The 20,239-nt window shown below is 40.1% G+C and overlaps 4 protein-coding genes and 4 non-coding genes across 11 annotated transcripts; 5 read left to right on the top strand and 3 right to left on the bottom strand.

The window, feature by feature from the left end:
- Positions 1-61: 61 nt before the first annotated feature.
- Positions 62-1,684, bottom strand: LOC132263220 (apolipoprotein D-like). Of its 2 annotated transcripts, none has more exons than XM_059762920.1 (3): positions 1,454-1,684; positions 416-997; positions 62-314 (listed from the first exon to the last, which is right to left on the bottom strand). In XM_059762920.1, the coding sequence occupies exons 1-3, from the start codon at positions 1,574-1,576 to the stop codon at positions 186-188; spliced, it is 834 nt and encodes a 277-aa protein (XP_059618903.1). In that variant the 5' UTR covers positions 1,577-1,684; the 3' UTR covers positions 62-185. The 2 variants fall into 2 exon arrangements, with proteins under 2 accessions (XP_059618903.1, XP_059618984.1); XM_059763001.1 differs by having other exon boundaries at positions 203-314; positions 394-997.
- A 1,031-nt stretch (positions 1,685-2,715) lies between these two features.
- On the top strand, positions 2,716-2,786 carry Trnag-gcc (transfer RNA glycine (anticodon GCC)). Its single transcript has one exon. It is a non-coding gene; the product is annotated as a tRNA-Gly (tRNA).
- A 76-nt stretch (positions 2,787-2,862) lies between these two features.
- Positions 2,863-2,981, top strand: LOC132260964 (5S ribosomal RNA). Its single transcript, XR_009468392.1, has one exon. It is a non-coding gene; the product is annotated as a 5S ribosomal RNA (ribosomal RNA).
- A 145-nt stretch (positions 2,982-3,126) lies between these two features.
- Positions 3,127-3,245, top strand: LOC132260942 (5S ribosomal RNA). Its single transcript, XR_009468386.1, has one exon. It is a non-coding gene; the product is annotated as a 5S ribosomal RNA (ribosomal RNA).
- A 292-nt stretch (positions 3,246-3,537) lies between these two features.
- Positions 3,538-3,609, top strand: Trnaq-cug (transfer RNA glutamine (anticodon CUG)). Its single transcript has one exon. It is a non-coding gene; the product is annotated as a tRNA-Gln (tRNA).
- Positions 3,610-3,682: 73 nt separating this feature from the next.
- On the bottom strand, positions 3,683-6,407 carry LOC132257009 (transmembrane protein 181). The gene is made up of 7 exons (XM_059753676.1): positions 6,233-6,407; positions 5,433-6,086; positions 5,218-5,371; positions 5,062-5,142; positions 4,894-4,993; positions 4,225-4,830; positions 3,683-4,163 (listed from the first exon to the last, which is right to left on the bottom strand). Exons 2-7 carry the CDS (start codon positions 5,969-5,971, stop codon positions 4,024-4,026), a joined length of 1,620 nt encoding a protein of 539 aa, XP_059609659.1. The 5' UTR covers positions 5,972-6,086; positions 6,233-6,407; the 3' UTR covers positions 3,683-4,023.
- Positions 6,408-6,420: 13 nt separating this feature from the next.
- LOC132257001 (pre-mRNA-processing factor 17) lies at positions 6,421-8,599 on the bottom strand. The gene is made up of 3 exons (XM_059753663.1): positions 8,375-8,599; positions 6,909-8,284; positions 6,421-6,651 (listed from the first exon to the last, which is right to left on the bottom strand). The coding sequence occupies exons 1-3, from the start codon at positions 8,534-8,536 to the stop codon at positions 6,474-6,476; spliced, it is 1,716 nt and encodes a 571-aa protein (XP_059609646.1). The 5' UTR covers positions 8,537-8,599; the 3' UTR covers positions 6,421-6,473.
- Positions 8,600-8,730: 131 nt separating this feature from the next.
- LOC132265363 (myosin heavy chain 95F) lies at positions 8,731-20,094 on the top strand. 3 transcript variants are annotated; one of them, XM_059765991.1, is made up of 15 exons: positions 8,731-8,942; positions 13,472-13,662; positions 14,450-14,523; positions 14,653-14,782; positions 14,901-15,325; positions 15,400-15,806; positions 15,861-16,407; positions 16,466-17,093; positions 17,161-17,623; positions 17,697-17,927; positions 18,102-18,149; positions 18,456-18,576; positions 18,772-18,876; positions 18,949-19,072; positions 19,136-20,094. In XM_059765991.1, the coding sequence occupies exons 2-15, from the start codon at positions 13,479-13,481 to the stop codon at positions 19,381-19,383; spliced, it is 3,735 nt and encodes a 1,244-aa protein (XP_059621974.1). In that variant the 5' UTR covers positions 8,731-8,942; positions 13,472-13,478; the 3' UTR covers positions 19,384-20,094. The 3 variants fall into 3 exon arrangements, with proteins under 3 accessions (XP_059621974.1, XP_059621983.1, XP_059621965.1); XM_059766000.1 differs by lacking the exon at positions 18,102-18,149; XM_059765982.1 differs by having other exon boundaries at positions 18,949-20,094.
- Positions 20,095-20,239: the final 145 nt, after the last annotated feature.

Raw genomic sequence — 20,239 nt, 5'->3', positions numbered from 1 at the left:
TCCTCCTGATATAATCAATTGCGGAAATTCAAAGAGTTAAATTGAAGAGAAGACGAAAGACTTTGTGAAATTCGATCAGTTAAAAATATATTGAGAATCGTTTCTTACACAGTTCAAGTGAAAATTCTTAAAACTAAAGAGAGAGAGAGAGACTTTATAAAACCTCCAAAACAGCTGCAAGATTTCTAGAAGGCGATCCACTCTGCATTTGGATCATGTTGCATTCTTTCACTCTTTCTGAGATTCATCGTCTCAGTGGATTCAGTGGTCACTTTCTCCGCATCTTCATTGGATGTGGTGAGTTTATTGTAAGCCTGTAGCCAAGAACACAAAACATATTAGATATAAGAATAGTGAAAAAATTAGATCCCAAATCCAAAAGACTGTAGTTACATTAGAAAAGCACCGTTCCAACCTTTTTGCCTGCATTGATTGCCGTCTCGACGCCGGAAGCGATCTTATCGCCAGCACTCCTGACCACACTCGCAATGTTTGCGGCTGAGAAAGTGTCCGGATCGATGTGAATGTTGAAGCCCTCACTTCCATTCTTGGGACAGTCATTTTGATTCACGATGCTCAAATCGAATGGATCTACAGCGAAGTTTGCCAGACGCGATCGGATCTTGTCGAGATAGATCTTATCAAGAGTCTTCGTGCGAGATAAGATCGTGGCACTGCGTCTGTGGGCAAATGTGACTTTCTGGCAAGAGAAGACACCCGCGTACTGATGATAGTCAGTCATGAAGACAGTGAAAGTGGACGATCCTGCCACGCTGAGTGGGAATTTGACCTTCATCTTGGCCGGAACGTCGTTGTCAGGCACTGTGAGTGTTCCTGTGTAGCTGTATTCATGCCGCAGGCGTGTCAATCCCAGTGCAAAGTGCTGCGAGGTCTGCTCAATCCTGTACTCGCCAGGCTCCTCTCCGCGCGTGACATTGTAAATTATGCATGTGGAGGCCGTTGAGGTCTTCTGGATAACGTACCAGATACCGAGGAACTGAAGAAAATACATGAGTTAAAATTATATGTATAATATTGAATTGAAAAATATGTATTAACATTTTCATTAATTCCCGAACGGAAGTTTACAAACAAATTTCCGGGAATTCCATATTCAATAAATTGAAAAACAACCCAAAGTCAACTCAAATGTCATTAAATTACAATAAAAAAAGAACTGTGCAGAAATGAGAGAAAGATAGTTGACTTTTGATCCCTATTGAATCACTCGAAAGGTCAGAACAAATTGATAAACCAAGCACTTGCAGATTGAACTGTTGTAAAAGCGCCCAGCTGCTGATCGTGATGAAAGAGCGTCACAAACCGCCAAACCACAAATTGCGTGTATTAAATGCAATTAGCATCACAAATAAGCGCTAAACATGCGGCGCAAACTTCGCCGTGATTCAACGAACGGCTTGTTCGCGCTCAGAAGTAGGGAAAAAAAACTCACCTGATTCATTTGAAAATCTGGTTGAGGTTCCACATTGGGGCACTGTCCTGAGTGGTAAGTGTGTCCATGGCAAATGACGAGACAGGAAGCGAGGAGAAGAGCAACTTTAATCAGATTGGCCATTGCTTACAATCACACTCGGCTTGACCTCAAATCTTGAGCACTCGTTAAAAGGCAACCGTTCGCACTGAAGTCACTTCACCAACTAACTGAACGCTCGTTGTTGATCCAATTTATCGGATTAGCGCTGGAAGTGGGAACCAGTATCAGACTGGAGGCTCTCTTTGTGTGCCTTTCCTTCCAAGAAGTGCTTCTGTGTTGAAGCCAGGCAATGATGTCATCGAGAAATTTCCCCAGTATACGCGAAGTTTTGCGCTCCTCGAATGCATAAAATAAAAACACTAATTGGTTATCGATGGTTGATAACCTCGGACCAGCTCAAGGCATGATTCAGTGAGATTTTCAACACAACCAAAATCTTTCCCGCGAAAATAAATCAAAATATTCTTATCAGAAATGAAATCACTTATACATAAAACCCCCAAATTCACTGCACGTCTCCACAAGATAGGCCCTGGCTGTCCGCTCTATTATCTCATAAACCTGTCTACTTCCTTTCAAAACTAAATTATGTTCATTGAAAGAACATTTCTAAGCAAAAAGGAAGCCAACAAAATTTAACAAAGTGGCTCCAGCATGACTCATAAAGTGTCTCGAACAGCAAATCCAATTTATATCAATTCCAATGTTCTCCGGGCAAAGTCGCCTCATCGCTTCTGAAGGCATATAGCGGCCCATTTAGAAAGACTTTTACTTTCGCTTGTTAAATCACAGCCAGCAGAAATTATCCAATAGAAAACGCATTAAGATAATTCACATATTTCTAGACACACTCATTCATGCACTCAAGAGCCGCAGCGATGAAATATGAGTGGCAAGAACACATTTTCGCAGATTCATCAACATTGTTATTCAAGTTTTGACCTCGTTTACTAATTTTTGTGAGTGTATATTTTTCTCAGAATAGATTTCTAGACAAACAAATTATCACCATTGATGAGTAATTTGCCAAACGTTCTTTATTGCAAGTTAAACAATTGCTATTGAGTAAATGGTATGTGAAATATTGGTCCATTGACGGGCGTCACATGGACACGACTGTTAGTTTTGAATAATGGGCGGGAAGCTGTACTGGAATTTCGCCACATTCGCTTTGATCGCGCGAATGATCCGGGATTTATTGGAAGATGAAGAAGAAGGAAGCATCGGTGGTTCAGTGGTAGAATGCTCGCCTGCCACGCGGGCGGCCCGGGTTCGATTCCCGGCCGATGCACATCTTTTTTTCTCATTTCACTATATGAAATTGTATTCACTATAAGCGTGTAGAGGAATCAAAATGATGTGTTTTCGTCAACGGCCATACCACGTTGAAAGTACCGGTTCTCGTCCGATCACCGAAGTCAAGCGACGTCGGGCGCGGTTAGTACTTGGATGGGGGACCGCTTGGGAACACCGCGTGCCGTTGGCATCCCTTTTTTATATTGAAATTATTATTTTTTGCTTTATTTATTGGCGTTTCTTAACATAAAAATTAACATAGAAATTTTTATTTACATCACATGGTAAACTACCTTTGTAATCATAATATGCTACAGTAGTGATAAACTTCCCTCGTCAACGGCCATACCACGTTGAAAGTACCGGTTCTCGTCCGATCACCGAAGTCAAGCGACGTCGGGCGCGGTTAGTACTTGGATGGGGGACCGCTTGGGAACACCGCGTGCCGTTGACATCACTTTTTTCATCAATCACACACAATTTGTTATCACGATGAACTGCCGTCACTATCCCAAATCGGCACACGCATATGCGAACACCATTATTTTATTTTGTGCAGGTATTCGTATTCACAACTTAAATTTTTTACGAAATAATTTCATATATCATATGCAACATTCCAGTTTACTCTTGAGTTTTCTTTACTTTTGCCAGAATTCTGTTATCAGCAAGGTTATCAATCAATAATTTGCTGTTGCGGGGGAGTGAAGCATATGCCAACAATTGGAGACGTCCTGCAATTCGACGGTTCCATGGTGTAATGGTTAGCACTCTGGACTCTGAATCCAGCGATCCGAGTTCAACTCTCGGTGGAACCTTCTATTTTTCGTCCTTATTTTATCTCCCACTCGTCTGTCTAGACTAAATCTTCTGTAGCTACTTTAAACAAAACCAATAAAACATCTTTATTGACGACAGATTGAAATGAAAGACAGGTACATTAATTGGTTCACATTGAATACAAATTTACTTGATAAGTTCAATGATGTTTAACACCAAATCAGTTTTCACATAAATTATCCACTGTTTTACACCAATTTCAGACAATTAAATAAGAAGTTTTGGCTGGCCCTTGAATTAATTGTAACTCACACTTAATTAACGCGAAGTAATTCCATCGCAAATGTCTAATTCAAGACAAAATTCGTTCTTCAGCACTGACAAAATCTCAAATTCTTCACTCCACCTGGCGTTAACTGGCGACTGTCCAAATCCATCGGGAAAAGGACATTTTAGTCACTGTCGTAGTCATTCCCTTTGCCACCTGTGGAGTTGAGGGGCCTTCTGCTATCGTCATCGGAACCATAGATCACATCCTCGTCCGAATCATTGATCATTGAGAAGGCGGGGTTGTCCTTTGTGATGGCAGGCTCTGCAAAAAAACATTATTCACTTAATATGCCAACACGGAACTGTGAGTTTGTTAATCTCACCATGAACAGGACGATCATGAGGCGAATAAACATACGCCATGGTGAAGAGGTAAAAGTTCAGCAGTCCGTAGAAACTCATAAATTGCGCCGAACTCTTGTAGGTTGTCTTTAGCGTGGCCATGAAGTTATCCTGCAATATTCCAAAGCCGAAGCGATACATCGTCACTGTCAGTGAAATGCTGACCACAAACAGCATCAAGAGAGTGAGGAACTTGAGCCTCATGTCGAAGTAGGGCATCGACCGCAATTCGCTGTATGCCCTGAGGATCAGGAGTCCCAAGTACAGCACATAAACCCCACTGGAGAGGTAGAAGAAGATCTTGAAGGAGGAGTAGTTGCCTGTGTCGATGAAGTGGCTGTATGTGGGATCTCTCAGCTCATTGCATTTTTCCCACGTGGCCAGGACAATAGCACAGAGCCAGATAGGCGCCACAACGATCAGTTTCGGCACGTAGAACGTGAGAATGCGACGCTCATTCTGCCTGAAGCTATGGTACATGCACAGCCAGAACATGAGCAAGGCGCAGAGAAAGGTGGCTTGGAAGAGAGCATCCACCATTCCCGGAAGCCAAGAGTTCATCAGGAAGATCAACGGAAAGAGGGGATCTGAAAAAGAAATTTATTCTATGAAATAAACTCACTAGTGTTGGGAAAAAAGGAACTAATCACTGTCGTAAAGGAGGAGCAGAGGAAGAAGCACAGAGATCCATTTCTGCTCAATTGACCATTGATTCACCGAATACTTCCGCAACGTATGAGCATACCAGCACTGAAAAATCAATGTCGTAAGAAAAATAATTCTTCAAACAACTTATACAAAGTTTAGCCAAAACTCACCGTCACTATGAATGTGAAGAGCAGGAAAATGAATCTGAACCAAATTTCAATCTGAGTGAATGCTGGATTGTATGTTTTGAACTGTGAATAACATCCCAAAATACATTAAATCTTCAAAATTCAGTCTTTGTCCCCTTTTTCCATTGTTTTACTTACGAAGAACTTAATCTGTTTAATGTTGTACCGCCGATGAACGGATTCTAATCCGGAGAAGCGAATGGTGACAATATAGTGGGCATAATCCAGAAAGCCCAGATGAAGAACTGTAAATTCCTCGCAAGTGTTCCTCTGGCAGATCAGTTGACGTGTCCTTCAAAGCAAGAAGAAGTTTAAGAATAGTGCTTATCAGGTCAAATAGATGTATTTCTCACCTATTCTTCACGCTATCTCCGTAAAGAATGGGCACTGGCTTATGATCCGCCGTGAGTCCATCAATCACGAGGCTCACCTGGAAACTTTTATCATAGGCTTCGTCATCTCTGTTATCAGTGAAGATTTGTGCAATTAGCCAGAGCTGCTGGGCGTACATGGTCATGAGGGGACTTCGCATGCTGAAAGGCCCCGTGGCCATGATTAGCTTGTTCTCCACTACGGAGGCATTGGGTAGAATGGAAGTAGCACTGATTTCGGTGGTGGCGGTGATTGGCGGACCCGCAAGTCCAATAAAAATGCCCAGGCCGAAGCAGGCGAAGAAAGCCAGGAAGACCATCACGAATTCCCGCTTATTCATGGAGTAGAGGCGCATGTGAACGGATCTCTCACAGCGGTCATGATGGTAGGCCGGAGCGATGTACTCGTTGAACTCGCTAAAGAGATCGCTAAACTGAGCCAACGAGAGCGAGTTCCGGACGCGCTGGAAAAAGCCACCAGATGGAAGGTGGTAGGAGTAACCTAGGCCCATTGAATCCATTGCTCTCGGGGTGAAGAAGTTTTCTCTGGAAAAATTTATCTACAGCTTAAACTTGTGGAGAGATATCCATTCTATATATGTTGAAGCTCTTTTGCGTCGCTTCCGATGCACTTTTCTGAAAAAAGCAATACAGACGATATGATGCAGAGTTTATCGGAATCAGACGAAGACTTCTGGTTGCTAGAGAATATCTTACCCACTACCATTACACAGTTCCAACAAGGATTAACAGGAAAGTAAATGCGAAATAAGCCTACTTACCACTTCTCGACAATTTGAAGAGAATGTGAAAATCCAAGACTTTCTAACCTGTCGTCTACATCAGCTGTGGAGACTCATGAAGCGATATCGATTTTCCGACTTTTCCCCTGAAAAACCACTGTTTGTCCCTGTCTTGCGCCCTTCTGCATTCAAATTGAACTCCCTTACCAAACTTCCAACGGTCACAATTTTTATCTTCTGGCTATTCTGCCACATTTATTCACTTCTCTGGTCAAAAATCCTAATCCCAGTATTTGATGAGTCCATCCCATCCAGCTGTGATAAGTTTGCTGGGCTCATGAGGATGCCACAAGCAACTTATACAGACTCCATCGTGCGCCTTCCACTTCTTGTACAGCTTTGTTGTTCGCCAGTCCCAAATATAGCATTTACCATCGCCATCTCCCGACACGAGGAAGCTAAAACAGACCAAGAATACGTATTAATGGTAAGTGCATGACTCTTTAGGCTAATTAAATATCTTATATAAAAAGCTAATTGCAGTGACACACGAGACATTTATATTCAAAAATCATTCTCGGCATTCTTAAGAAACTTAGATATGCAAAATTCTCGTTTCACTTCAATAATCACGCAACTAGAGTTTCTCACGTCCATTCTTGGTCACTTCTTAATTGATATCTTGCACACATTGGATTAATCAAGATGTTCTTACCTCATGTCAGGTGAAAAATCCAAACTACAGGCATATCCTGCCACCATGTGTCCCGTGAAGGTCTTCTTCCTGTTCATCTTGAATCGATTCAGCGCTGAGAAGATGACGATCTTGTTATCCAAGCTCTGGCACGCCAACCACTTGTTGTTTGGCGACAGCGTGACTGAGGGCATTGAATGCATAGTAGGATCAGCGATATACTTCATATCCACAGGAATGTCCCACTCCCAGACACGCAGACTCTTGTCATCGGACGTGGTAACAAATCTTCGATTTCCATCCACAAACGTTATGGAATTAACAGCTCCCAAGTGTCTGTCATATTCCTGGACAATTTCGCCACTGCGAGTGTCCCAGCAGATAATCTTTTTGTCCGATGTGCCCGCCACAAAGAGATTGCTGTTGTCGGGATAGAATTTCACACAGAACGGAATCTTCCGAGAAGTGAAGCGTGAGAACACCTGTCCAGTTTCCGTGTCCCAAAGCTTGATATAGCGATCGTAAGCGGCAGAGAGGAAGTGAGTGCCCTTGCTGTTGAAGCAGATGTCTCTCACTGCTTGCCGATGCCCAGAATAGGTCTGTACGCAGCGTCTCTCGCCGTACACCTCCCACAGTTTCACCCTCGTGTCCATGCTTGCTGACAACAGGAGATGTCCTGAGCGTGGGAAGAGTCTGATGGCCGCTATGCCCTTCGTGTGTCCCTGCCACGTATGGATGTGCGCCTTGGGTAGGAAGCATTGCGATGGCGGAGCGTCTGATCTCAAATTGACACCCACATCGTGCGGAGCGTGTAGAAAAGAGCGTCCCTGATAATCGATGGCATCCTTGATGTGCAGCACAGACTTCTCCTCCACAGGCTTCTCCTCCAGCAGCTTTCCACGCTTGTGCTTTTTTGACAGCAACTCCTCCAATTCTGCCTTTTCCTGCTCTGTTGGGACAGCCACAGTCTTCTCATCTTCAAACTTCCCCCATGGTCCCAAAAAGCCTCCTATATCTTCCGGGTTGTCGTTCTTTTTCCTCTTCCGCTTGCTCTGAGACGTGGGCAAGGTGGCTGGCTCAAATACTGTCTTCCCATCTGTGTCGTAGGCAGCCTGGAGATCACCCACGTAACTCTGTCCATCACAGCCCTCGCCATCCACTGATGGATCCAAAGCGTAGCCGAAAGTGTGAAAAGTCCTGCGCTGATTCTCAAACTGGAAGGCACTGATGTGTGCCTTCTCCACAAAGCCACACAGCATGTTCTTTGTGGCCTTCATCTGGTCAGTGAGAAAGGGGTTTTCCGGACCCTTCACGGGAGCAAACAGCTCCTCAAATTTTGGATTATATTCCAACTCCTTTGTTGACGGATCAACAACTCTGGACACTGTGGCCTCTCTCTGAAAAAAAAAATACATTAAAAATTAGTAGGATTTCTCTATTTTCAGAGACAAATAAGAGAAAAACGTGCCGTGTTTACAGAAACTTACCGTGGGAATGACACTTGGATTGGCACAGATTTCAATTGATTTTGCCAAGGAATACTCTCCACTAGCCGGTTTTTCAGGTACTTCTGGCATCTTCGGATCCTCTGCATCAGAATCTGTATCACTTCCACTCCCATAACTCTGAAGACAAGCTAAACTCGACATTTTCAGTGAAAACAACGCAAATCGTGAGAAAAACAATCATGAAATGTCACTGATGGTAACCAAGCTGGCAACACTCCAATCATAATTTGCATAATTTCCCTACGCATGGCAACACTGACAGCATTGCTCGAAATCCCCTCCACGAGCTTTGCCGGAAAATGACAGCAGAGTCGCAGCAAAAATTCATTCATTTGTCCTCGGATCGCGGATGGAAATTGACGCAAGTCGTGAAATAAGTGGATAATTTCACTCAATTTTTGCCTCATTAGCTGCCTCAGCATTCTATTGAGTGGCTGAGCGGGCGGAGAGTTAAAGTGAAATGCCAGTGAAGTTCTTCCACCAGTGAAACGTTTGGGATTTACGCCAGTCTACATCCGTAGTTGTGATCAACTAATTAGATCAACAGGTAAAAAACACTGTTTTTCGCGATAAATCCCCACAAATCCAGCCAATTTCGTCGCGATAGACATTGGTGGCTACATGACGCCCCCATCTGCATACATTTCCACGAGGAATTCATGCAAAACAGCGGCCTGTCGGTGAGCAATATGGGCCTTCGCCCAGAGGAAGTTGTTGCTGGCCAGAAAATGGAACTCAGCGGCTCCCCTACCTCTTTTCACGAATCAGCGATAAAAGACAAAAAAAAAAGCCTAATGAGTGGCATCTATTCAGAATATTCCAACTTACTGACCCCACGGCCAGTTCGGGAAGAGTGCGCCTGTCACTGCAGTGAACTTGGAATTCGTGAGCCTCCAAAACAAGGCACTTTTGCTACTCACGTTTCATCGTTTCGCACGAATTTCGTGGAAATAAGAACACTTTCGAGAATTAATTATTCATGAACTTCCTCCAATCGAGACCACATTTGATTTGCTTCGTTTTGTTAAGTTGCATATTGGAGGAAGTGTTGGCGATATTTCTGGTTTTTCAACACTGACTACTAAACTGGAAATTAGGATGAGAGCAGAAGCTGATTAGTAGACCATTTGCAAAAATTACAGCTATTTCTTGATAGGGAGCGTTGAGAGTGTAGGCTGGGTTATACTCTTTTCTTTGCTTTATCGTCAGTTTAAACATGACAGTAATTTCGTCATGAAGAACCCACTCAGAGGTATTTATCGATATCTTACTTAACACAGAATAATGTTCTGACTAATTTTCATCCGCAAAAATTTGAGTGCTTTCCTTATATGTCATGTTGTGCCGAAAATTCATCTCTCGCTGTATTTTTCTTCACACGTCAGACCAGGCATAAAAACTTGCTACAAATTAAAAGGAAAAAAGCATCTTTCATCAAAAATAATAATTCTCTTTGTTGGAACACCCGCAGTTTACTCACAAATTTCCATATGAATTTGCTGAATTTGCCTTTCTGTGGAAATATGGTTGAAAAGTGCTCAATATTGTAGGTAGAATAAATTCACTTTGCTTTGAAGCACATTGGTAAAAATTTTCTCGAAACAATAGACAATTAAGTAATGTAGCACCGAATAACCCAGAAAAATGTGCTTTCGTGAAATTCTTTGGAAAGACATGAGAGGCACAAAAGACTTTGGGAGGAAATTGAGAAAAAGATAGCGATATAATGCGATATATTTGATGTCGTATTTCAATTGATTACACGTACGGTTTATTGGGCACAATAAATTTCATGTGATTGAATTCAAATGGGCAAAAGTCTATAACATGGTTGAATGACCAGACAAAAACCATTTTTTTCGACCAAATAAGTTCCCTTGAGGCTTCACTCTTTCATTTTTTTCGACGTTGTGTGACTCACACAAAATGCAAAATAGGAGATTCACTTGCGGTGAACTTTTTCCTCTTTTATTAACACCAAATCCATTTGTGGTGTGTTCGCATTGGAATGAAATGTACAAGTTCATACCTTTATCTTATCACAATTGATTCGGGGAAGGCACTTGAGATTATGATTCTTTTTTCGTTATGAAAAGAAAGGAGTAATGAATTCTTGTCACAAAGTGGAGTTTATTAACGTCTCTGTGTATAATAATTGACAGGGAATTCTCAGTATTTCCTGCAGTACAGTTGGGAGAATATGAATTTCACATTTTGTATGTTTGAAACTCAGCGTGTGGGTTTCCTCTCTTCTCATCGTGTTGTGTTTTTCTTTCTCTTTAACTTGAAAGATGAGACGAGACAAAAATGGTTAATTTTCTGTTCTGCCATACGAGAAATTTCACAGATGTATTCGTTTTAAAAGATTTCCTAAACCCGTTTGGAGGTCTGCTTTTAATCTATATTTGGCCCACTGCTCTGCATTCATCCGGATCGTCTAACTACTTGCATATCTTGAGCGTTGGAAAAGTCTTCAAATGCATCGTGTTTCCGTGTCATTCAATATCAAATTGAGTCTCTCTGTCCAACAATTACATACACATGTCTTGTGTTATCACCATACATTTCAAGCAGACTTTAATGACTCACCGTTGAGCGTGTACAGTGAAGAAAATTAATGTATCGTCACCTGAGAAGGTGGGAAGAAAAATATTGTTAAGAGATTACATCAAAACAATGCGATAAAATGGGAGGAAAGTGAATAAAAGAGCTTAAATGAATTTGAAGAAAGTCCAAAGTACTCTTGAATATTAATCTATTGAATATATTTTCTTCCATTGTTTGGAGATGGATTATGTTTTTTTTTGATTCCCATCAGCAAGAATGAATTAGTAAGATTGCAATTTTATTGTAATCTTCAATCAATCGAGTTATAGTAATTATATCTAAATTGTTTTCATTCACAATGTAAAAATTTTTTGTGAAGGTTAAGTTTAGTATTTTCTGGCTTCATTGAGCATTTCAGTCGTTTTAATGAGATACCATTAAGATGGTTAATATAGAATTATGAAAATTTTGAACTAAATTCTCTTGATGTTTGTATAATTCTTTTGTGCAGTGTATATTTTACACACAACAAAAGTAATTTTTCTCTACTGTTGTGATTTTAAATTAATGGCACAGAGTTACATTTATGAGCCTGCATTGACACATTTTCTCTTTTCTCCCTTCGCCGTTTTCTTATATGATTATTCTGCACAATTTTCTCTCCATACGGGTTCTTCCACTTGAATAGTGGTTCACCCAATTCTCCATGCTGAATCTTCTGCTGATCTACAAACTCACGCTTCAACTGCATTGAATGCAGGGACATGCGCAATATTTTGACGGAAATTCATGACTTTTCCTCGAAAATGCTCAACACGAATGTTGATGCGAATATCCGTGAAATCTTCTCGGTATTCTTGCTTAGCTTGCTTAGATATTTCACTGGAAAGCACCGTTCTAACTTGAATGAGAAAAACGTTTCAAACTCTGCACAAAGTCCCGTTTCAGACTCCATCAAAAGTCAATGTGAATAAGAATTCTCCAAGTGATGGCAAAGTTCTGTTCAATGAGCTCTCTTTTGTTCCTCCTCTCATGTACTTTTTACATTGTGCATTTCGTTGAAAGATTATTTCACTTAAGCATCAGCATCTCTCTTTTTTGTGTGTGTACTCGAAATGCCCAAAATTGCTTTTACAGGTCTTTCTATACGGTTTTCTTTTGCAGGGGAAATGTTGAAATTCCTTTTAAAATTATTGCAAAAGATAGCAAATTAAATTGAATTTCGTGGCTCTCTTTTTCAGTCACAAACTTTATTCAGAGTGGCTCTTTTGAGTTGGGCGGTTTTTTTTCTGCATATAAATGCAGAAAAGCTGGTTGAATGACTCCAGTGGCCACAACAATAGCCAGCGGGAAGCACAAAGACACAGAAATGTTCACAATAGTGAAATAGTGAAATTATTCCAACAGGTGTAATGCTAAAGTGCCTCCCTATTAGTTCACTTTTCAATGTGTAAATGCTTTGGTGCGTTTTTGCTCATCGCAAACGGAAGTAATTCACCATAATGTGTACCACAAGGAGGAACAAAAAAGTGAAAAGTACGAAGAGACGGAAAATCACAATGCGAATCTGGCAAAATATTTGATATAAAAGTCTATATCAAAACAGTTTTAACAAGAAAAATGTTAGTGAAGGTGCGAGTAAGTGATTCAATATGATTAATTGAGGGTGATAATGAAGAGGTGTAATTGGCGAAGTATTTCATGAAATCGTTGATCATTGGTTGTGATATCTCGCTGTGAAGTAAAGTATTTTACAACGTTTTTACTGATAAAATGGTTTCTCACTTGAAGAAGAAATATGCCCGTCTTCATTGAACAATTCAACAATTCAATATTATATACACAAGTTGTGCCTATTGTGTGGCACTTGCTTTTTGTAATTCAATGGAAGAACTGTGAAGAGTGTACGTGTTATCGCAAAGTTTAATGGCATGGTCATGAAAAGCAAAAGTGGCAAAATTTAAAATTTTCACACAATTTGTAAGTGAATAAAATCCATTAAAAAATCCACGAGATAATGTTCCGCGATGGACATCGATTGCATGAAGCATGGATTAACTTATGAATCACTAAAAATTGTGTATATATTTTTTTTCCTTCGCGCTTTGAAACGCACTCAAAATCGAACAACAAACTTTTCCTTTTATTTTTCAGTAAATAAATTTACTCAATGCCACTTCCTCCTCCCTGTAAAATTACTTTTTTTTATAATCCGCAATGAAATACTTGAGTATTTTTGTATCAGATTCAGTGAGGACTTGTGTGCCTGTGTACACCCACTGAAGAGGAATTTCCAGCATTTTTCGCATATCTACAATGTTGCATAAGAAGTAATTAAGAAGAGGGAGAGAAGAAACAATTTTCCATTGCATGATTTCTAATTGTAGGCGAATAAAGATGGAGAGAGAGAGAGAGAGAGAGAGAGAGACAGAAACTAGAAGATAAATCCCACCAGTGCTAATAAATTTTGCTCACATTTCCAGCCGAACAGTTTCTCTCATGCGTTTTATTCTTATGTTTCACTTCCAGATGAAAGATGGACCTCAACATAGTGTGGGCTCGTGATAGTGCTGAGGGATATGTGAAAGGACGCATTTCTGAAATAGGCAGTGATCAAGAATTCGAGGTGCAACCACTAGATAGTAAATTTGCCAAGCGTGTCTGCGCTGTTCAAGACATCTTTCCATCGTGCGAGGGAGAACAAGATCACGATGATAACTGTAAGTGTGTTTTATCGCTCTGACGTTGCTCGCCCCACATATTCCACTTGCAATATTTATGTGCCAAAGTGACAAATGTGATCATCTGATATGGTTTCAGACATTTGAAATCGCTTTCAAGTTGAAAGATGCTCATTGCTTGATAAATTGCTATCAATTCTGCTGTATATTGGGCGGTTTCCTCCATGGCACAGGCTTAACTGTTCAAGAAGTTTGTTGTTTGTTTTGATTGGGTTGGAATTAAGAAGAGCAAATTGGCCAATTTAGCGGATGGAGTAATGACCCACTCTAAATGGTCTTTTTATGCTCTTGCAATTCTCAAAAATGTTGAAAACTTTTTGTAAATCTTTCCATATGGTAGCATAACAAGAAACTTTCAATGCTCATTACAATTCTTTTCCTCTAAATTTTCCACGTGTAAGATTCATTATCGTCATCTCAAGTTATCTAGAATCACACAACCAGCATAATTTGATGAGTGCTGCTCAGAGATAATTTCCAGCGAATACATTTTGTTTGAGGGGAACTTTCATTAATTATGCTGTGTGTGTTTGATAAAAATCTAGTTTTGATGATTAAATAGATTAGTTGGTGTGGTTTTGATTTGGTGGTCGAGTAAATAAACATTTCCTGAGTAATGCGAACAAGAAAATTACCACTGCATTTGATTGTAAAACGTGCCCATAAAATGATTCATCTAAATTGTCTCCCTCTTTCCATTCTCACTTAGGATTTAATTGAGAACCCCACTGAACTATTAAACTAAAAAAAAACAATCTCTTTAAAGGTGAGCTTATGTTCCTGAATGAGGCCACTCTGCTAGACAACTTGAAGACGAGATACTACAAAGATAAAATCTATGTAAGTGCCAAATTCAGTGTCTCTTTGTCGCTCATGTCTGTCTCTATGGAGGTATTTTTTTGCCTTCCGTTGCCATTGTCACATGCAATTAAAGCGGGAATAAAACAATTATGCTTGAAATAATTGCAGACATACGTTGCGAATATACTAATAGCTGTGAACCCATATAAGGAAATTCGAGATCTGTATTCATCAAGTACTATTAAGAAATACAATGGGCGTTCATTGGGCGAACTCCCACCGCATGTCTATGCCATCGGTGAGTATTTGTGTGCCAATAAATAATAATTTACCTGGAATGTAGAGAAAAAATATATGAGCGTGTTCCTGTCTCCTCGACATCTCACCATTCAGACCAATCTATTCCTTTTTTGCAGCTGATAAAGCTATTCGAGATATGAAAGTGCTAAAAGTGTCACAGTCGATAATTGTTTCCGGTGAATCTGGCGCAGGAAAGACTGAATCAACGAAATATTTATTGCGATACTTGTGCGATTCTGTAGCAGCGGCTGGAACGATTGAACAAAAAATTCTCGATGCCAATCCCATCTTGGAAGCATTTGGCAATGCAAAGACGACGAGAAATAACAACAGTTCGCGCTTTGGGAAGTTCATTGAGGTGCACTATGATGGAAAGTATGCCGTCGTTGGTGGTCATATATCGCACTATTTGCTAGAGAAGAGCAGAATATGCACACAGAGTCCAGAAGAGAGAAACTATCATGTATTTTACATGCTATGTGCTGGAGCACCACAGCAATTGCGTGAAAAACTATGTCTGGGCAGACCTGACGAATACAAGGTAATTTATATTAATAGAAGTTTGTATGTACTGCAACACATCTATTTAACATCTTCATTCGCCCTCTTTTGCAGTACTTGAGTGGATGTACGCAATTCTTCACAAATAGTACCACAGACAAGAAAATTCCGACAGCCTACAAGTCTAAGGATCACGTGAAGCGTGGTGGATTGAGAGATCCTATTCTGGATGATTATAATGATTTTGCGAGCTTGGATCAGGCCCTTTCGCGTTTGGGACTGTCTGGGGAGAGTAAGCTTGAGATTTACAAGCTTGTTGCCGGGGTGCTTCACCTCGGCAACATCTCTTTCGAAGATAATCCCGAAGACGTTAAAGGAGGATGCAAAGTGTCGCCAAGTTCTGAGCAATCGTTGACTATCACCTCGACATTGATTGGTGTGGATCCGTCAGAGTTGCGTCAGGCGCTCATTTCTCGTGTGATGCAGAGCAAAGGTGGCGGCATGAAAGGGACTGTTATCATGTGAGTTATTCTTGGAATTTTATAGGACAATCCACTAATGGTTGTGTCTTTCAGGGTTCCACTGAAAGTCTATGAGGCAAATAATGCACGCGATGCTCTCGCGAAGGCGCTCTATAGCCGGTTATTTGATCATATAGTCTCCATCATCAACTTGAGCATTCCATTCAAGGCATCGAGCTTCTACATTGGTGTTCTCGATATTGCTGGATTTGAGTACTTCACTGTGAACTCATTTGAGCAATTCTGCATCAATTACTGTAATGAGAAATTGCAGAAATTCTTCAATGACAACATCCTGGCAAATGAGCAGGAATTGTACAAGCGAGAAGGGCTGAATGTGCCTCAAATTAAATTCACCGATAATCAGGACATTATTGAATTAATTGAGAACAAATCAAATGGGATATTCATGATATTGGATGAAGAGTCGAAACTGCCAAAACCATCGCCGGCTCACTTTACTTCAGAGGTTCACACATCATGGCAGGGACACTATCGTTTGTCATATCCTCGAGGATCGCGATTGAAGGCACATAGGAGTCTGAGAGATGACGAGGGATTCCTCATAAGACACTTTGCGGGTGCTGTTTGCTACAATACGGTGAGTTTATACATTTACATATCTTTTCGTGTAATAACAGTGACGTTGTTGCTTTCAGAACCAATTTATTGAAAAGAATAACGATGCTCTGCACGCTTCTCTGGAATTCCTGGTACAGGAATCAGAAAACAAACTCCTGAATCGACTCTTTGCCTCTGGCTCATCAGTTTCCAAGGGTAAACTGAGCTTCATCTCGGTGGGATCAAAGTTTAAAACTCAGCTGAGTGAATTGATGGAGAAGCTGGAGAGAAATGGTACGAATTTCATCAGATGCATTAAGCCAAATAGTCGAATGGTGGATCATGAATTCGAAGGAAGTCTCTGTTTGGCGCAGCTTAAGTGTTCAGGAACTACATCAGTGCTGGAGCTCATGGAGTACGGTTATCCATCACGTGTTCCCTTTGGTGAATTGCATAAAATGTACAAATCCTACTTGCCGCCGGAACTTGCCAAGCTCAGCGCCAGAACTTTCTGCGAAGCTATGCTTCACTCACTGAAGCTCCACGATAAGGACTTCAAATTCGGCATTACGAAGGTCTTCTTCCGTCCGGGGAAGTTTGTTGAATTTGACAGAATTATGCGATCAGATCCGGAGAATTTGAAGGCAATTGTGGCGAATGTGAAGAAATGGCTGGTGCGATCGAGGTGGATAAAATCAGCATTCTGTGCCATTTGTGTAATAAAGCGTGAGTAAATATACATCACGTATGTAAATTTTCAGTAGCTAATCTAATTTAAATTTTGGTATTTTAGTGAAGAATCGTATAATTTATCGCAACAAGTGCGTTCTAGTTATGCAGAAGGTGATTCGAGGCTATTTGGCGCGCAAGAAGCATCAACCTCGTTATAAGGGATTGCAAAAGATTAGGGCCATCAAGACGAATCTGATCAAGATGGAAGAGGTGGCAACTCAGCTGAAGAAGGAGAAAGATGTTATGTTGAACCAAGTGAAATCCCTCTATGCTGCAATTGATGAGGCAACGAGGAAGATCAAGATGAATCAATCTATCACGCCGAAGGAAATTGATGGGATTTACGAGGATCTAATGAAGAAGATCGATCAGAATACGTCATTGCTGAAAAACAAACTGCAAGAGCAGAAGAATGCTGAGGAACAGGAGCGACTGAGGAAGATACAATTGGCTCTGGAGGCAGAGAGGAAGGCTAAAGAGGAGGAAGAGCGGAAGCGTCGCGAAGAGGAGGAGAATAGAAAAAAGTAAGTGTTGATGAGTACGTGAAAGTGAAATTATTTATATTTTTATTTACCTTTTGTGTTTGTTTACGTGCAGAAAAGCCGAAATGGAGGCAAAGAGAAAAGCAGAGGAAGCCGCTCGTCTGAGACAAGAGGAATTGGATCGTAAGACAGCGGAAGCACTCCAGGCTCAACTATGCGAAGAGGCACATAGGGACAGCAAATATCGAGAGCAGTTGGAACAGGAAAGGAGGGATCACGAGCTCGCCACGCGCCTTGCCAATGAGTCCAATGGCCAAGTGGATGATAGTCCTCCACAGATTCGCAAGTATGTTAATCTCTACTTTCCATTCCTTTTTTCATCGTGACTATTCGAATTGACCAATAGTTTTTTTTTTCTTTTTACGAAACATTCGGAAATTACATTATTTTCTTTTTAGTGTTTAGTATAATATCAATTTACATACATTTATTATTCACATTGTATTCATTCCATTCTCAGTGCACCACTCGAAGTCTCGTCTTTGGGTAATCCAAACAGATTGATCAGGTACATTCCTCATGAATACAATTATACGATGCATGGCTCTGCTTTCAATATTTTACTGCACGCTTTGAACAGTCCTCTGAGGATTTTTCTTCGCTAACACGAGTTCCAAAGAATATTAGCGGCTAACAACAGTGGTTTACTTTGTGTGAAAAGTGGCCGAGAAATGGATTTCGTTTAACATAACACATAATAGAGATTAACCTTCACCTTTTAGCTTCAATATTTTCTGCACTCAATTGATCTGTAGCGAAAGCAATTTTATATGAATTGTTTTAATTGAGCAACTTTTAAAAAATCTCTCGACAGATCGGAGAACATTCGTGCACAGCAGCAATTGATTGGAAAGCAGAAACACGATTTATCAAAATGGAAATATTCGGAATTACGTGATGCAATTAACACATCTTGTGACATTGAACTCTTGGAGGTAAGTTTATGTAATTTCAGTTTGTATATGGAAAATGCTTTTTATACCTCCGTTACTTGCGGGTAATTAATTATTCGATTGCCCTGTTATTCTGATATCTGTGTCAATAATAATAATTCCACCAATTGGTGAATGTTTGAAAGAAGTTTTGGGGAGAATCATTAAGAGAATTATATTGTTGATTGATGTTTGCAGGCTTGCCGACATGAATTTCACCGCCGCTTGAAGGTGTACCACGCCTGGAAGGCTAAGAATCGCAATAAGAGATCCACAATGGATGAAAATGAGAGAGCACCAAAGGTGAATATGATGAACTTCAATTTGATTTCAATGGGTTTTTAATTGATTGCTTCGCAACATCAATATGTGTAGAGTGTCATGGAGGCTGCTGCTAAGGCTTCATCGAGAATTCAACCACGTCAGGAGATCAATGCAGTGTCGGTTCATCGGTATTTCCGCATACCCTTCGTCAGGCCCAATGATACAAATGATCCAGGTGGGAAGAGTATTTATTTGAAAGCAGAATTGCGAGCTAACATGAGTGTTTTGTATACAATAGGGAAGAAAGGTTGGTGGTATGCTCACTTCGATGGTCAATATGTGGCGCGTCAAATGGAGCTTCACGTGGACAAGCAGCCAATCTTGCTTGTGGCCGGAATTGATGACATGCAAATGTGCGAACTGAGCTTGGATGAGACGGGATTGACAAGAAAGCGCGGTGCTGAGATCTTGGAGCACGAATTTAATCGAGAGTGGGAACGAAATGGAGGAAAGGCGTACCGTAAGATTGGAACCACTAATAATTGAGACAATAATTCTTCATTTTATTAGTTATTGTCATTAATGGATTTTGTGAAATACTATAAATTGCACCCAGTAATTTCCAGTCTGACAGCGTGACAAGAATAAAATTAAAAAAAAAACATTCCATTTTGGATGATTTTCTAAATTTTGATAGGTGAAAATGAATGTGTGATGAAAAAACACAGCAAAAATGATATGCATCGAAAAGTATTGTTAAAAAAAATCAACAGTATTTTCTTCAAAATTTGTAGCTATTCAAAATATATGAATCAAAAAGGACTCTTAAAACATTTGAATGATTCCGTAAATAAGTGCCTTGTCTAGAAACACACAAAAAGATGTAGGAAATGAAATGAAAATTTTATGTACTATTTGGGGCACATTCCGATATTATCCGAAAAGACAGATGATATAAATATAACACGTATTTCTTTCAATTTAATCAAATGTTTAAAATGTTTGAATCGTTTCTTTTAGAGTGGAAAAGTTTAATATATATTTTAAAATCTAGATTATATGGTAATTTAGAAACGTGAGTTGCTTGAATTCTATTTAATGCGATAAAAAAAGACTAAAAGATGTTTTCCGCATTGTCACACACTTAATGATAAACAAAAAGAAGTATTAATTTAATAAAGGGTGGCAGAGATTTTAGATTTTTATCCAGATTAAGATGTTAATTATATACATATACTAGGAATAAATAATATGAAAACAAAACATGGTTAAACTCTTTATTAATGGCCTTAACTAATCGCTTTGCAAGTTTGAACTTTTTTCGTGCCTCTTAGCTGAAAATGCTTTTTTCTTCCGTTCTAAACCCCCTGATTTTCATGTGAAGCAACATGTTTCTTGTGAA

This window comes from Phlebotomus argentipes, unplaced genomic scaffold (genome assembly GCF_947086385.1).
Source record: "Phlebotomus argentipes unplaced genomic scaffold, Phlebotomus argentipes genome assembly contig_6, whole genome shotgun sequence".
Taxonomy (NCBI): Eukaryota; Metazoa; Arthropoda; class Insecta; order Diptera; family Psychodidae; genus Phlebotomus; species Phlebotomus argentipes.
Note: the sequence above shows the minus strand (reverse complement) of the source record. Positions and strands in the feature narration are given on the sequence as shown.